General features: G+C 54.2%; 1 protein-coding gene across 11 annotated transcripts in view; it reads right to left on the bottom strand.

Moving 5' to 3' along the window:
• CDH23 (cadherin related 23) overlaps positions 1 to 15,631 on the bottom strand; it is a 460,382-nt gene that overhangs the window by 72,401 nt on the left and 372,350 nt on the right. For 5 of the 11 annotated variants that reach the window (XM_059882625.1, XM_059882626.1, XM_059882624.1 and 2 more), the window contains 3 exons: positions 15,383 to 15,518; positions 13,491 to 13,879; positions 12,226 to 12,663 (listed from right to left, as the gene is read on the bottom strand). In XM_059882625.1, coding sequence (XP_059738608.1) covers positions 12,241 to 12,663; positions 13,491 to 13,879; positions 15,383 to 15,518 — 948 coding nt within the window. In that variant the 3' untranslated portion in view covers positions 12,226 to 12,240. Of the gene's footprint in view, positions 1 to 4,365; positions 5,347 to 5,691; positions 5,821 to 7,005; positions 7,135 to 8,174; positions 8,325 to 12,225; positions 12,664 to 13,490; positions 13,880 to 15,382; positions 15,519 to 15,631 lie in introns of those variants that run through there. The other 6 variants (XM_059882622.1, XM_059882623.1, NM_001191206.3 and 3 more) reach the window with 5 other exon arrangements.

Here is a 15,631-nt window from a genome sequence, read left to right as displayed (position 1 = left end):
TTTAAGACATGGAGGCAAATGCCTTGTCCAGCGCCTTCCCATGGCTCCTGTCTCTGAACTTCTAGCACTCTGTCACATCTGAGGGTTGTCAGGTCTCTGTTACGTGTCTATTTCCCCCCACTAACTGTAGGCTCTGTGAGGGCAGAGCTGTGTCCAACCCATCTCTGACTTACAGGCCTGGCACACATTTAGTGTTGAATGAACGAATGAAATAATGAATTAATAACTCTTACTTGCTCTTGTCCAACAGGAAGGTTGGTCCTGTGCTACCTCAGAGGGCTGGCTTGAACCAGGCAGATAATTGTAGGTGGGAACAAGGGGACTGCATGTGGGTCTGATGGGTGTGTTTAGACAGATGTATCGGAGAAGGCAATGGCACCCCACTCCAGTACTCTTGCCTGGAAAATCCCATGGACGGAGGAGACTGGTGGGCCGCACGCAGTCCATGGGGTCGCTAAGAGTCGGACAAGACTCAGCGACTTCACTTTCACTATTCACTTTCCTGAATTGGAGAAGGAAATGGCAACCCACTCCAGTGTTCTTGCCTGGAGAATCCCGGGGATGGGGGAGCCTCGTGGGCTGCCGTCTATGGGGTCGCACAGAGTCGGACACGACTGAAGCAACTTAGCAGCAGTAGCGGCAGCAGCATGTACCCTGTTAAACCATGGTGGCCTTTCCTGGAACTTTGAGATGGCTGGTCTGAGGCTTCTTGGGGCTCTGGTTGGCCTAGGAGAGGCTGGAATGATGCTACTTCTTCAAACACTCCTCCAGAGGAATCTGCCCAATAGTAGAGAAGGTCCCTTCTCTGGTCACCTTTGGCTTGGGGGCACTCATGACCCTGGAAGGTTCATAGTCCAGATGTGACAGTCTGGTCACTGGCAGCAAATCTTCAAGGGTCCAGCACTCCTTGGAGACAAATGCCAATTCTGGGGAGCTGGGGGCAGTGGCTGTAAGGTTCTAACTTAGCTGGGGCAGGAGGGAGTGAAGGGGATGCCCGAGAAAGCATTGGCACCAGCCTTTGGGGCCTGCTGCAGACAGACATCATGGGGAGGATATGTAGACAGAGAGCCCTGCTCTGGGCTCTAAATGCTGCCCTGGGTCTAGACCACCTGCGGCTCCCTGGACCCGCCCTGGATTATCACTTGCTCTGAGGTCTTTGTTCAGGTTGATGCCCAGATCCAGAATATGCTTCCCCCCTTTGTCGTGCTAACTGTGACCAACCGACTGACAAGACAGCCCAGGGGTCCCCTACCCCCAGGAAGCCTTCCCCAAGGCCCCATCTACACCTGGGCCTCACTGCCTCCCTTACGTGGCTGCGCTTCACTGTGGCACACTGGCTTCACCTCTGTGTCTCTGGGGCCTGGCACAGAGTGGGTATTCAGGGACTGCCGGCTGACTGAATAACTGCGCAAACGCGGTCCAGTGCTAAGTTCTCAGCAGTGCTCCTGCGGTCCCTGCAGTTCCTTACTGTGGTGTTGCCAACAAAATATCAAATCAAAGTGATCTTTTCCCAACATGAAGAAGCAGGAAAAAACTTGAAGGGATGGATTCATTTTGACTTAAAAGTTTTCTCCTAGAAATGCTTCCCCAGCTGGTACTTGATGCTGTTTGTCTATTATGATATTACAGCCCAGGAGCCATAGGCACACATGTACATACACCCCATCCCTGATCTTGGTTGTCCCCAAGTTATTTTCTGGGAGCAGAGTTAGTGATGACCAGGATGAGGAAGGCAGACAAAAGGAGACTGCGTTTCTCACCACCCAAATCCCCACACTCCTACCAGGGAGCGAGAACAGGCTGAGACCTGCTTCAAGGAGGGCTAGGATGCTCTCCCTGTGTGTATGAAGAGGCAGTGCTTGTGGGTCTCCACTGGGCTCGGGTGGATCTCTACAGAGGGTATGGTCAACAGATGAAACTTCTGACCATGGGGACCAGCCCCAAGTTCTGTGGAGACTGCTTGGGGAGTAGCCCACTCATTTTGGGTGGTTAAATGTGGCTAGGGTGATTTCACATTTCTCTAATTCTCATTTCTTCCTGGGACCAAAAGGAAACCAGACGTTGCCTCCCCAACTCAGGGTCTTAGAATATTATGGGTCTCACCTACTGCCTCCTTGGGGAACTCTAGGACTGCGGGGTGTGGGGAAGCATGGGGAGTGGGCATGAGAATGGTGTGTGCACTGGCCTAGGTCAGGATGCAGAAGAGCAGCATGGCAAATGCTGAGCTGCCCATCTCTTTCTCACTAACAGAGCCCTACTTTTATTTGAGGCAGTGCTATATGTGGCCTCTGAGTAATAAGCCAATCCCAACAATCCTGTCCCTCATTTTTTCCAACCTCCTTACAGCTAGGGTGCCCCTGGGAACCTCTTCTGGCCAATGAGCCACAAGAGAACTCTGGAGAATAATTCCAGAGAATTTTGTGCTTTCCTGATAAAAAGGCAGAAATTGTTGCATGGCTTTTTTTTTTTTTTTTGTCATTTTATGCCTTGAATGCTGACATGATGGCTGGAGCTATAGCAACCATGTTGCAACCATAAGGGAAAGGACAAGAAACATCAGCTCTGACATCAGTGAGCACAAAATCAAAGTTTGTAATTCTCTGCGGAATTGCTGTTATGTGATAAAAATGTATTCTCATTTATTTATGAATCCCTATTTGCATTTCTGTGACTTGTAATCAACACATCTTTAAATGCTATTGGAGAGATGACCAAGATGATGATTCACTCTGAAGCTAGGTGCAGGTACAGAGGGGTTGCCACATAAAAAAACTGAGTCCCTCCATGTCTCCACAATAAATGATACCCTACCTGTCCTCCCCTCAGTTAGTTATGTGTGTTCTGTAAATATGTTTCTGTTTGGCTTACTGGGTGTGATTGGTTGAAGTGATTACTATCACCCTGGGGTCTTCAGGATGTGGTTTCCTTGGATTGGCCCAATTCCACCATCCTCCCCAGAGAAACCCCACATAAAAAGCCCAGCCCAGACCTGCTCTGACCCCACAGTCCATAGTGCTACTGCCAAGGAGAGGGGTCTAACAGAGTCACCTTTGGGGGGCAGAAGGATGGAGCTGAGGTCTCATTTACAATCAGGGTGCCTAGGATAAACAGATTACACAAATGTTGCGATGCCTACCCCTCCCTGTATCTACGCTCTGTGCAGTGTGCCTTTGCAGTTCACTCCTTCAAGAGATCAAGTTTATTTCCCCACATCTCGAATCTGGGCTGGTCTTCTGGCTTGCTTTGGCAAACAGAAATGTGGCAGAAGCAGTCATGTTCAGTTCCAAGCCTTATGAGGCCTCGCATGCTTCTGCTCTTTTCCCTGGACTTTTTCTGGCTCCACATGAACCAGCATGGACTAGCCTTCTGGAAGGAGAGAGAGAGGTGGCCCAGTTGCCCTGTTATCCCGGCTGATTGGCAACCAACCCCAAAAAGAACAGCTATCCAACTGACACACACAGCTGCCCACACACACATGTGGGAGCCCAGCTGACAGCAGAACCACCCTCCAGCTAAGCCAGGTCTCAAATGCCAGCCTGAAGAACTGGGGCTAAGTCGATGGTTGTTAATGCCTCTTTGGTTTGGATTTGAATGCAGGAATATTGTGGTGATAAGATAGCTGATACACTCCTCTTCCTCATGGCTTACCAAGCACTTCCACAGACAAGAACTAACTCAATTCCCCACAACCATCTATGAAGCATATATTATCTCTCTTTTATAGATGACAAAACCAATATTCAGAGAGGTCCTGACTTGTTCACGATCATGCAGCCAGCTCACAGTAGAAATCACACCCTGGCCCATCACCCCACATGGCATCACCATCCAGCCCTGCCGGTCCCACCTCCTTCTCCAACTCTGCAGACTTTGCACACTGCCTTGGGCAGTGGCCCCACCCATTCACGCACCAGGCTGGATCACAGACATGAGCCCCGTGACCCAGAAATGTTGCCACAGCATGTTACACCAACACGACGCACGGGAAGAGGCCAGAGGGCACCTTTCCGCATTTGGCACAGAGGCCCACAGATATGCAGCACACTTGGCCGGCGGAGTGCAGGCTGGCCAGACTCCGAGGTACAGGTTCCCTCCGTATGGTCTCCTGGCACTGCCCTGGGTGAGCAAACACGGCTAAATCAAGGCTCAGAGTGGTGCAGAGGCAAGTGAACCGGCCCCCTAGCTTGGCACACACAGGCCCTCCATAAAAGACTCACAGGCTGAGGGATTCAAGGCATGATAAAGCAGTTGTTGCGTACTCAGCAGCGCGTGGCATTCCACTCCTACCCATCTCGTCCCGTGGCACAGACAGCGGAGCCACCCTCCCCCAGCCTCCTCTCCCAGCGGCCGCCCCCAGTCACTCACCGACAGGGTAGGGGTGCCCTCGTCCTCCACGGTGACCACCAGGTGGTAGAAGCTCTGACGCTCGCGGTCGGGTGGGGCGGGGCGAGTGGCGATCTCGCCACTGACGCGGTCCATGCGGAAGGTCATGTCCTCATTGCCCCCGGTGATATAGTAGGACAGGACGCTGTTGATCCCGATGTCATGGTCGGTGGCTCTCACCTGGACCACAGCAGTGCCCCCGCCCACATTCTGGGGGGAAAGCAAGAAAGCGGTCATTCCAGGTTCAAGGCCTTTGGGGCACAGTCTAGCTCCTGTTCCTGCTCCGGAGCCCAAGACTTGGACCTCTAGCAAGCTCTGCTCTGATGACCCTGCGACAACGATGAGGCAGATAAAGATGATGGTGGCGAACATCCTGCAGGTACCTACGACATGCCTCGGCCTTCGTGAACACATCCAATCCTCTTACAATGCTATAGATTAGGTTACCCTATTTACAGATGCAAAGACTGAGGTTCAGGGAAGGGATGTGTGCAAATCACACAGCCAGTCAGTGGCAGAGCCAGGATCTGAATCGAGGGAGGTCTTCATGAACGTCCAACCTGACATACCCACTAGTGCCTGGGCAAAAATTTTCCTGGAGTGGCTTAATCTTACGACTGAATAATAAATGAATTGTTTATACAGATATCAAAAACAAACTTAAGGTTACCAAAGGAGAAACTGGGAGCAGGGGGTGGGCATACATCAGGAGTTTAGGATGAACATACACACCCTACTATATATAAAATAGATAATCAGCAGGGACCTACATATAGCACCATGAGTTTACGTAAACTCCGGGAGTTGGTGATGGACAGGGAGGCCTGGCGTGCTGCAGTCCATGGGGAGCAAAGAGTCGGACACGACTGAGCGACTGAACTGAACTGTATAGCCCAGGGAACTCTACTCAATATTCTGTGATAACCTATATGAGAAAAGAATCTGAAAAAGAATGAATATATGTATAACTGAATCACTTTATTGTATACCTGAAACTATCACAATATTGTAAATCAACTATACTCCAATAAATATATTTTTAAATGACTAGTTTTATTTAAAGGCAGCTCTCCCAGGTAAACCTCAGTCTCCTGTTGGTGGTGAAATGCCACTTTCTTCTTTCCCTTTTTTTCCCCCCCAGGACCTGGCCCAGGTGTTAGGGATTGAACCGTGAAACAGTAAGCCAGGTCCCCATCCCCGTGATCTGAGAGACTAGTGGGCCAGGCAGATATTTAAACAGGTGCTTCACAGTTGGCTATACCCACTCTTCATTCTGGACAGCTGTATGGGCCCCAGGGCCACCCTCACCTCATTGACACTGACGTTGTATCCAAAGGGGCTCTCGATCACTGGAGGGTTGTCATTGATGTCCAGGATGGTCACCTGCAGGATGTGGTCCTTCTTCCGTGGAGGGGTGCCACGGTCGGATGCCACAACCTGCAAGGAGGGGGAAGACTGGAGTCAGGGTTAAAAGGTGGGGGCTGGATGAGGAACATGGAGTCCAGATGGGCTGTCTGCTCAGTGGGGAGGACTGCGAGGTCAGAGAGACTTGCTGGCCCATCCCGGCCCCCTGGCCCTTCGACTCTCCCCAAGGTTTTCACCTTCTGCCCCATGCTGCAAACAATTGTTGCCCAATTCTTGTCTGTTTAGAGACCTGTCTTTGCAATCTGACACTGATGTGTCTAGTCTTTACCTCCCTATTCTGCCCCCAACTGTAACCTTGGGCCTGCAACCAGACCCAGGGCTCCTGTGTTTAGCTTCTATTCCTCTGTTCCATGCACTCAGATCTGTTGTGAGGGCATGGAACTCATGCAAATAGAGAAAGAGCTTCAAATAATCTTTTCAGGAATGAGCGGGAATCCTCAGGCTCATAGACTGAGCCTGTCCCTAGCAGCCTTGATATTTTCTGGAGGCCTACAGTGTGCTAGAGCTCAGACTGCTGCAGAAACATGGCTCTGGGGTCCCCAGAGACCCCTCAGGAAACACAGTGCATAGTGTGTGCTACGTCACTTCAGTCTCGTCTGACTCTTTGTGACTCTATGGACTGTAGCCTGCCAGGCTCCTCTGTCCATGGGGATTTTCCAGGCAAGAATACTGGAGTGGGTTTCCATGCCCTCCTCCAGGGGATCCTCCCGACCCAGGGACTGAACCCACATCTCCTGTGACTCCTGCATTGGTAGGCGAGGTGTTTACCACTAGAGCCACCTGGTAGCCAGAGCAGTTCAGCAATAATGGATGCCTTCGTGATTCCTCACCTGCATTTATGTCTCACCTCAGCAGAGGAAGTCAGGTTTTTCTGCCTATTGCATAAGAAGGGAAACTGAGGCCCCGACAGAGCAGACCACTTGCCCCGCTCACAGTGTGCTTGTGGGGGAGCCAGTGCTCTGTCAGCTGCCAGGCTTTCTCTCTTGGCTCTTACAGCAGGGACGACCACCCCTGCTGCTTCCTACTCTGGGTCCAGGGACCCCTTCCAGCACACCTTTTTTCCCCAGGTCAGTCTTGCTCATGCTCTTGGCCCTAAGGGGTGCTGCCTGCCCCACGGTACTTGGTGATGTGGGAAGCTGACCACCAGGGCGTGCTGATGGGCTGAGTGCTCTTGGGATGGAAGGGGTTGCTGCCCACCTTGAGGATGTAGTGGTCCAGCTCTTCTCTGTCCAGGGGTCTGGCCACAAATATTTCACCAATGGAGTCGTTGGTGGTGACGATCTCAAAGGCCCCGGCGATGTTACCAGCAGCCAGAGAAAAGACCACCTGTCAGGGAAGAGAGAGGGTGAGGGGTGAGGGTGAAGAAGTGGAGAGGACGAGAGGCTGGCGGGCAAGCCAAGGCACGCTCCCCTGTCCACTGGGGCCCTCTGCTCAGCCTGGGCAATTGAGAAGAATGTATTTTATGCAGAAGTGATTATATCCCTCAAAATGGGGTCCACTGAGAGGGCTTCAGGGGATGGGGAATGATGTGAGCATACTGGCCTGGGGCCAGAAAGGCAGGTGTGAGTCCCACTACAGGCGATTTCCTCAGGTGGGGGGCAGGGAAGCACTGAGTCCCCTGCAAGGAGAGGCCCAGCCCTGGTGTCACATGGGCTCTGTTCGGTTCTCACAACAGCCCTGATAAAGGAGCCGTGCTCTTCAGCTCAGAGAGGAGGCTCAGGAACAAGAAGCTGCTGGCAAGGTCACACAGCTCGCAAGTGTCCAAGAGAACAAGGATTTGAACCCAGAGGCTTCTGACTCTAGAGCCCCCTAGAGGTGTCCAAGCACTTAAAAAATGATGGAAACCTCCTCCAACACGGCTCAATTTGTAGGATAGATCAAAGTGGTGTAAAGACTGGCATGCTCTGCTACCCCTCTTCCTTGTGCTCTGGGGGTGCCCCAAACTGTAGCGGTGGGGAGGAGGGGCCCAAGAAGCAGGGGGAGGAGGAGTGTGTCCTCTTGGGGCCCTGGGGCTGTGTGCGGAGGGCTGGCCCCTGGGGTGAGATGCTGGGTGGTTTGTGGATGAGGTGACCAAGGGGTCATGGAAAGGTTAAAACCCTCTGTGTTCAGCTCGCTGCGGGGGCTGAGCCATGGCCAGCCGTGGCTGCCATGTCCCTAGGACCCAGGCAGGGCTGACAGCTTGCATAGCTCTGTCTCCAGCCCTGGCATGGACTGTGGTGAGGGCAGGGTCGTCTGCTCAGGGCCTTGCAGAGCCTGGACGACCTGCTCCCGCTCAGGATGGGGACGGCTCCAGTGACCCCTCTGGCTGAAGGGCTGTGGGAGCCCTCGCTCACAGCGCGGCTCTGGACTATTTCACTGGTACCCACCTGCCCGTTGCTGCCAGCGTCTGGATCCTGGGCCTTGACAGTGGCCACGCGCTGGCCCACGGTGCAGTCCTCAGGCACACTGATCGCTGAGTCGGAGGTGAAGTCGAACCGGGGGCTGTTGTCATTCTCGTCCAGCACAGTGATGTAGACCTGGGAGGGAACATGGCCAGAGACCTCCACCTCCTTCCCTTCTTGGGCCCCAAAGATGGGGTCCCACTATGGGCCCAGTGGGGACCACACCTCCAGTCAGTTCCAGCAGTCAGCAAGCGTTCAGAGCTTGCCTAGGCCAACCTGACTTTATACAGAGGCCCTGAGTGCGTTTCTTCTGAGAGTCTGGTGCCTGGGAGCAGGGGTTGCTGCAGACAAATGCTGGGAGCCTGGAGGGCACTCAGAAGTGGTGAGGCCTGGGAGAACTGGAAGGCATAGCCCTGGCTAAAGGAAATGGAAGCTACTTAGCTCCAAATTTGTGAGGGTGTGTCAGCTTGGCATTGGCATAGCTTCCTGTTTTTCAAAAGGAACTAAGGAATCCAGATTTTTATGTGGAATTAGGTGGTGATTAATAAAAATTAAAAAAAAAAATTTTTGTGCAGCCCAGCTAAAACACATCTGGTAACCAGGTATTGCCCAAAGGCCTCTTCATTTGCACCTTTGGAGGGAAGGAAACAGGGCTCAGGAGCAGGAGAGGGGACACAGGGGGCTTGGTGGTCCCAATGTGGAGAGGAGAGGGAGGGAATTTTCCAACTACCAGATAAAAACAGGAGACATGTAAGTTGCATGCGAAGAGCACACTGTTTTGTGCCTGCAGCTCAGGCTTCTCCTGCAGGGTTTGAAGAGCAAGTCTGGAGAGGAGGCCCAGCTGGGGATGCAGCTTCCAGCCCATGGATGGCCACGGGCCATGCAGCCAGAGTCATAGGTGCCCCTCAGGTTCACTGATGAGGGGACTGAAGTTGGGGTGGGAGGGAAGCAGGCTCAGGGTTTAGCAATCCCAAGCCAGGCCTCCCCACCACCTCACTCTCCTTCCTCAGGCCTGGGGCTCCAGGGCTCCCAGGTCTACTTCTTCCCTGGTGTGCACAGGACTCCATGGGGAACCTATGGAAGCTCACCGCCATGCAGAGAAGGTTCCATTTCATGCCCCCTCCTTCCTAATCAGGATTTCCCCCTTCTCAGTTTTAACCACACTTCCAAATTTTAGGCAGCTGTCAGCAATGTAGGGAACAAACTCAGGCTTCACAGCAGGGCCAATTCTACCTCTTACTAGCTGTGTGATATGGCAAAAATTATTCAACTTCTCTGATTTTCCATTTCCTCAGATGAGAGGAGGAACAAGAACACCTACAGCATCAGGATGCTAGAAGGAATAAATGAGCCAACAAAAAGTGATGGTGTAGCAAAAAGTGGTCCCTGTTCTGCTTCTGGTCTGACAAGATGCTGCCTGTCCATCATGAATGTTCGTCAGGGAGTTCTGTGAAATCCTAGAGCCCCAGTCTGCTCACCTGCGAAATGGGCATAATAATGTCTACCACGCTGTTCTCAGAGGGAAAACAAACAAGGCCCCACAATCTGCGTATCTTAGTTGCTCAATTGTGTCCAACTCTGCGACCTCGTGGGCTGTAGTCTGCCAGGCTCCGCTGTCCATGGGATTTTTCCAGGCAAGAATACTGGAGTGGGTTGCCATTTCCTCCTCCAGGGGATTTTCCTGACCCAGGGATTGGACTCACGTCTCCTGTGTCTCCTGCACCGCAGACAGATTCTTTACCCTCTGGGCCATCCGGGAAGCACTCTCCCAAACTCTTCTCTCTCTGGTCAAGGTCTTGTGGGGAATCCCCGTGTTTTCTCTCATGTCAGGGGCTCTGCACATGCCATTTCCTCCACCTGAAATGGTCTTCCTTCTCTATGCTTTCTGAGGAATCTCAGCTTGAATCACTTCCTCCAGGAAGCCTTCCTCGATTTCCCTGATATCTTATTATCCATTCTGTTGTGGCATATATTTCTCGGTGTGATAATTTGATCAGTGTCTTTCCCCTCCTCTATTTTCTGTCTGTGAAGGCAGAGGCTGCGTCTGATTTTGGTTTCCTGTTGCATATACCCTAAGCCAGCCCAGAGGCTGGCACACAGTAGGTATTCCTTCTGTGATGGAATCAGAGCACTACTCTGATGATGTGCTCCGGCAATGGGGAATCTGCATCAGTGAGTGAGGAGGGAGGGCAGGTACCAAGATCTACCGGAAGGAGCCATGGGTCTGTGCCCTCACCCAGGGTCTCATGGTCCAAATATCCCCGCCCCCATCCCTCAAAAGCCTGAGAATATTACTCAGAGCTCCTACGGCAGGGCTGTCCCCGCCCAGCGTGCCCCTTCCGGCTGCCTCCCCACCCGTCTCAGGGCCACGGGCTGCTGGGACTGGGGAGGAGTCAGGTGTAGGTGAGCTGTGGTTTGGGGGTTCCGGCCTCACAGAGGAAATGGTGGTGCCTTTAAAAGGCCCCTCAGCCTGCCTCCACCCCGACACCTCCAAGTCTGGGGCTGACAGGGCTGCTGTATCTGGGCCAGTGGCTCTGGGAGCCTCTGAGAGGAAGCCAGGGCAGAACAAAGCAGGGTGGGTCCTGCTTCCTGGAAGACGGCGAAGGGACTAGAAATACAGGGGCCCACGCAGGAGTGTGTGCTCTGAAACACCCTTGCTGGCCCGAGCACAGGAAGTGGCCGCCTGGCCCCCCGAGGGCCTTTGGCACCCTGCGGGGAATGTCCCTTGACAACAGGGAGGAGGAACGACTGGGCCCGCTTTATGGGTGAAGCTGCTGGGGCTCGGTGAGGGGCCCTAAGGAACCCTCCTGGAAGACCAGGGGTCTCGCTGGGAGCTGCAGGACACAGAGCACCTGCCCCCTGTCTGCTGCCTGTGGGCTCTGCTCACTGGCTGCCTTCAGGGACCAGGGGTCAGGGGAGCTGTGTGAGCTCCCAGTTGCTTGTAGCCTCACTCACCCCAGGCTGGCCCCGTGGATGATGGGGTCTTTTGGGTGCGGCCTAGCCGCAACCAGGGCCCCTGGAGTCAGCACCTCGAGGGAGCTGTGCACGGGTCACAGCAGCTGCATTTGGCTCTTAGCCTTGACATCAGGTTGGTTTCCTCCTTGAGGTTAAGGTGAAACGGACTCAGCAGGGGTGAAAACATGGCTGTAACCAAGGCTAATGACCAGCTGGACACCCCACACAGTCTACAGATGGCCTCAGACCTGTCTGGCTGGAGCCCAGGCCGAATCCATAACGTTCTCCTTAACATGGCAGGAGGCCACCTCATAACCCGCCCTTGGGTCTCACCTCCTTATCCATGCCTAGCCTGAGGTCATCACCTCTCCCATCCTTCTAGGAATCTTGCCTAACATCTTCAACCTCACTGTCATCCTCCTCCCAGTCTAAAAGGTCTCTGTATCTTTTCTGAGAGTCCTCAGGGGCAGTGACTCACACCATATGCCAACCACTGCCCCTCTCAGCGCTCCCCGGGCCCTGGGACTAGTGCCCTACCTCACAGGACTACTCTAAAACACTCCTTCCACCAGCCCCAAGAGAGGGAAGGGCCCCCTTTACAGGCGCTGCTCCCGTCAACCCTAGTTTACAGAGGCCTCCTCTCCGCTATCTCCATCACATGCTCTGAGGAAGGCAGGGCAGCTAGCACGGTCCCCACTTTAGATCCGACAAGAGGAAGCAGAGAGAGGATGCGCAGCTAGTGCACGTCACACAGCCACCGAGGAGCAGAGCCAGGGTGAGGCTGCAGCATTCCTTCCACGGTGTGTTTCACCCACCCGACGTTAGTGCAACACCCACCCGGCCACCACGGGAGGTGCAACAGGACACAGAGGGCAGAGAAGATGGAGCCGGATGTGGAGTTCGTGCTTGATAGGGGCCTGGGCTCAGGTGTGAGTGGATGGGCTGGGGAGGTTGGGAGGGGTCTGAGCAGGGACCAGCGGCAGGCCTGTCCACATGCCCTCTCCCCAGGAGAGGCAGGAAGGCCCAGCACCTCACAGGGCCCAAGCCAGTCCTGGCCACAGACAGCCCACAAGGGAGAGCCCAGTCCATAGGTTACTCACCTTCTGGAGATGGCAGAGGTGGCAGGAGGTGGCCGAGGGAGAGAAAGAAGAAAGATGCAGATGGTTATCAGTCCCAGCTCTTCCAGCCCCCGCTCCTGGAGCAGTGGTCTGTCGAGGACACCACCCCTCTCCCACTGGTCTGAGGTTTCAGCCAGGAAGGTGTGGCACGGCCGGCTGCAGCGCCATCCCCAGGCGACTGAAACCCTCATCCACTGCCTTCCTGCAGGTTGGGTGGCTGGCAAAGATGTGGGTTTGGGGGGCCTTGGAGCGGTGATGGGCTGTACCCGTCGGGGACTCGCACCCGGGGATCCACTCACCACGGTGGAGTCCACCTTGGGGCCACCGTCATCCGCCACGACCGTCAAAGTGTAGAAGTCACCTTTCTCCCGATCCACCAGGCCCTTGACCGTGATCACACCCTGCAGGGAGGGGGCCAGATGGACAGTGACATCGTATTCCAAGCTGTCCTGTGCCATCCCTGGACGGTCGGCCCACCTTCCCACCTCCACAACACTCCCTCTGCTGGTGTACTTCTCCGTGAAGCTCTGTCCACTGATATCCTACTTCTCTCTCAATCCCACTCGGATACCACCTCTTCCACGCAGGCTTCCCGCTTCCCCAGCCAGGCACGGGCGTTCTCTTATTTGGGCCCCAGAGGTGCTCCATTACCCCTTTACCAAAGTTCTTTTCATACCTTTCCTTGTGGTGCTCTGATCTGCATATTAGATTATTCCTGCTTCTGCTGCTCCTAGCCTGAGAGCTCTGTGAGGGCTGGGAAAGGTCTTGTTCATCTCTGAGCCCCCAGCATGCCCTGTGACAAGGCCCGGCACACTGCAGCAATTACTATCTTGCCTAATTTCAGAGAAGGGATTCTGACAGAAGACCCACTAAAGCAAAGCTGGAAGAGTAAGGTCTAGGCAGTAGGTAAGACATAGCTGCACTAGACACCTAGCTAAGACAAGCTATTGCAGTGATGCCCTAAATTTATATCTGAGCTTCCTAACAGCCAAGGTAAAAAGGGAAATGTGATGACTTGCACAACTTTCATTGTCTAGTTAATAGGAAGACACCAGATTGCCTATGTATAAACTTCATCTTATCACTACATGTTAAAGGGATGTTTATGACAAAGAAGAGAGTGCTGGTCATATAGAAGGAGCTCAATTAATGCTGGTTAGCTTTAAAGGAATTGCGCTCCCTGCCCTCAGAGGGAGCCCTGGCTGTGCTTGTCCCCAGCCTCCCTCACCGTGATGGCATCTATCTTGAAGAGGGCTTTGGCCTGGGCGCTGGTGTAGGCATCAAAGCGGTAGGTGATCTGGTTGAGGTTGTCGATGGAGTAGGCCTGGACACGCACAATCTCGGTGCCCAGTGCCAGATTCTCCAAGATGGCAGCCTCGTAAGAGGCATTGGAGAACTGCACAGCCTCGTCCAGCTCGTTGAGCAGAGTGATATAGACGCTGCAGAAGCCCTGATTGAAGGGGAGTGCCTGGTCAGTGGCGGACACGTTCATCAGGTAGCTGGTCTTGGTCTCGTAGTCCAGGTAATCCACAGTGATAATAAGCCCCGTGCTCTCATCAATCTCAAACTTCCCCTCAGCGCCCGACAGGATGCGGTAGTTCACCAGGCCTCCGTCCCCTGCAGGAGGACGCAAGAGGCTGTGCAGTCCAGGCGGGGGTGGGTTGCCTTGTGGCTTTACAAGCTGCCCCAGCACACCCACTGCTGTCCCAGAGGGACAGGGCGATGGGCTTGGCCTGCCTCCCCAGCGTGCACCACCCTCGACCTCTGTGTGTCAGATTTTCCCAAGAGAAACACAGAGGATGCGGTCAAGGTCAAGGATGGCAAGGCCCAGCATGCACTGTTGACTCCCCTGGGGTCTGGCCTTGAGATGAGAGGTATGCCAGTGGAGGACTCAGCTCTTGGAGTCCTAAAATTCAGATTCCAAGTACCTCCACTGGGTATTTGGACAAGGAGACGGTGGGGTAATTAGGGGTCTCTTCTATAGTGGAGGCTTTGATTTAGAAAGTGTTAGATGGGGCAACATCCTCAGAGGTGGCTAAGCCTTCATTTGGTCCCTCCAAAGGGCTCCAGTGCCAGAGTCACCTTTCTCTGTTCTGCCCACTCCCCCCACCCCCAGTCCCTGTGGCCTTGGAGTACATGCTTCATCCAGGAGCCAAAGTCGGGATTCCTTAGCTGAAGTCCACATACTTCAGAGAAGATGGCTATAAAATCACTCAGGAAGTCCCAGACTTCCTTGAGATTATTTGTAAAATTCTAGGTGCATTCTTTCTGGGAAGGGATCCATAGCTTTCATTAGTCTCTCAAGCAGATTCCTGACCCAGAAAAGGACTTGGACCATTATCCCCCAGCAATGTCCGTGTGACCTGCATGGTATAAACCTGCCATTTAAGGGAGAGCAACCACCCAGGAGTCTTCAGGCCCAGTTCTCCACCTACTCCACCCCATGCTCCAGGAATGAGCTGGGGATGCTGACAGGGGCTGGGTGGGAAGCCACCAGAGCAGCTGACATGAAAGAAGGGCAGGATCTGGGAAACTAGAAGGATAGGAAGGGGTCTCCTCTGGCTGTATCCCTGGCCTGGGGCAGAGGCCTAGATAACCAGGCCCTGTAAAGAGGGCCAGAGTGACCTGACTGCCTTTCTGCTTCACTTTGCACTGCTAACGATGGCCACCTCTGGGGCTCCAGGGATGTCCACTGCCCTATAGAACAGGACACTGGCTTCTGTTAAATGTGTGTGCCAGGCCCTGGGCTGTGTTGGCTGGAGGAGCAGGCCTCAGCCAGCTTTTGGACAAGAACTTCACACCTCCTGGCCCTGCCCAGCTCCTAGCCAAAGGTTAGCCCGGAGCTGCCAGGTCCTGGGATGACTAACCTGGACTTCCCCAGCTGCTGACCTCTCCTCTCTCTGAAACCAGGACCACTTCCCAGACTCCTTTCCTCTTGGGACTGGGAATCTGGTGGGGACCCCACCAAGACTGTCCCAGGAGTCCCTGCCCACTTGGGAGCCACTGAATGGGGGAGCGCAAGGCCAACCAGAGGATGCCAGGCCCTTTGGGAGAGGGGGCCTGAGCCGGGGCGGGTCACTCTGGGGAAAGGACTCCCTGCCTTCCTCCCGCCGGCCTCACCCGTGTCTCGGTCCGTGGCTCGGACCACGATGACTGACGTGCCAATGCCCGTTGTCTCGCGAAGCCCCAGGCGGCTGTACTGCTGCTGCGTGAACACTGGGGCCTCGTCATTGACATCCTCCACGTACACAATCACCTGCGGGAGCCGGCCGGGGACGAAAGGTCAGGGTAGGGGTCGGGGGAGCCCAGGGCTGGGCCCAGCAGAGCCTGCATATGTGGTTACTGTGCTCCTAGGCCAGCTATGAGCTC

This window comes from Bos taurus, chromosome 28 (genome assembly GCF_002263795.3).
Source record: "Bos taurus isolate L1 Dominette 01449 registration number 42190680 breed Hereford chromosome 28, ARS-UCD2.0, whole genome shotgun sequence".
NCBI lineage: Eukaryota > Metazoa > Chordata > Mammalia > Artiodactyla > Bovidae > Bos > Bos taurus.
Note: the sequence above shows the minus strand (reverse complement) of the source record. Positions and strands in the feature narration are given on the sequence as shown.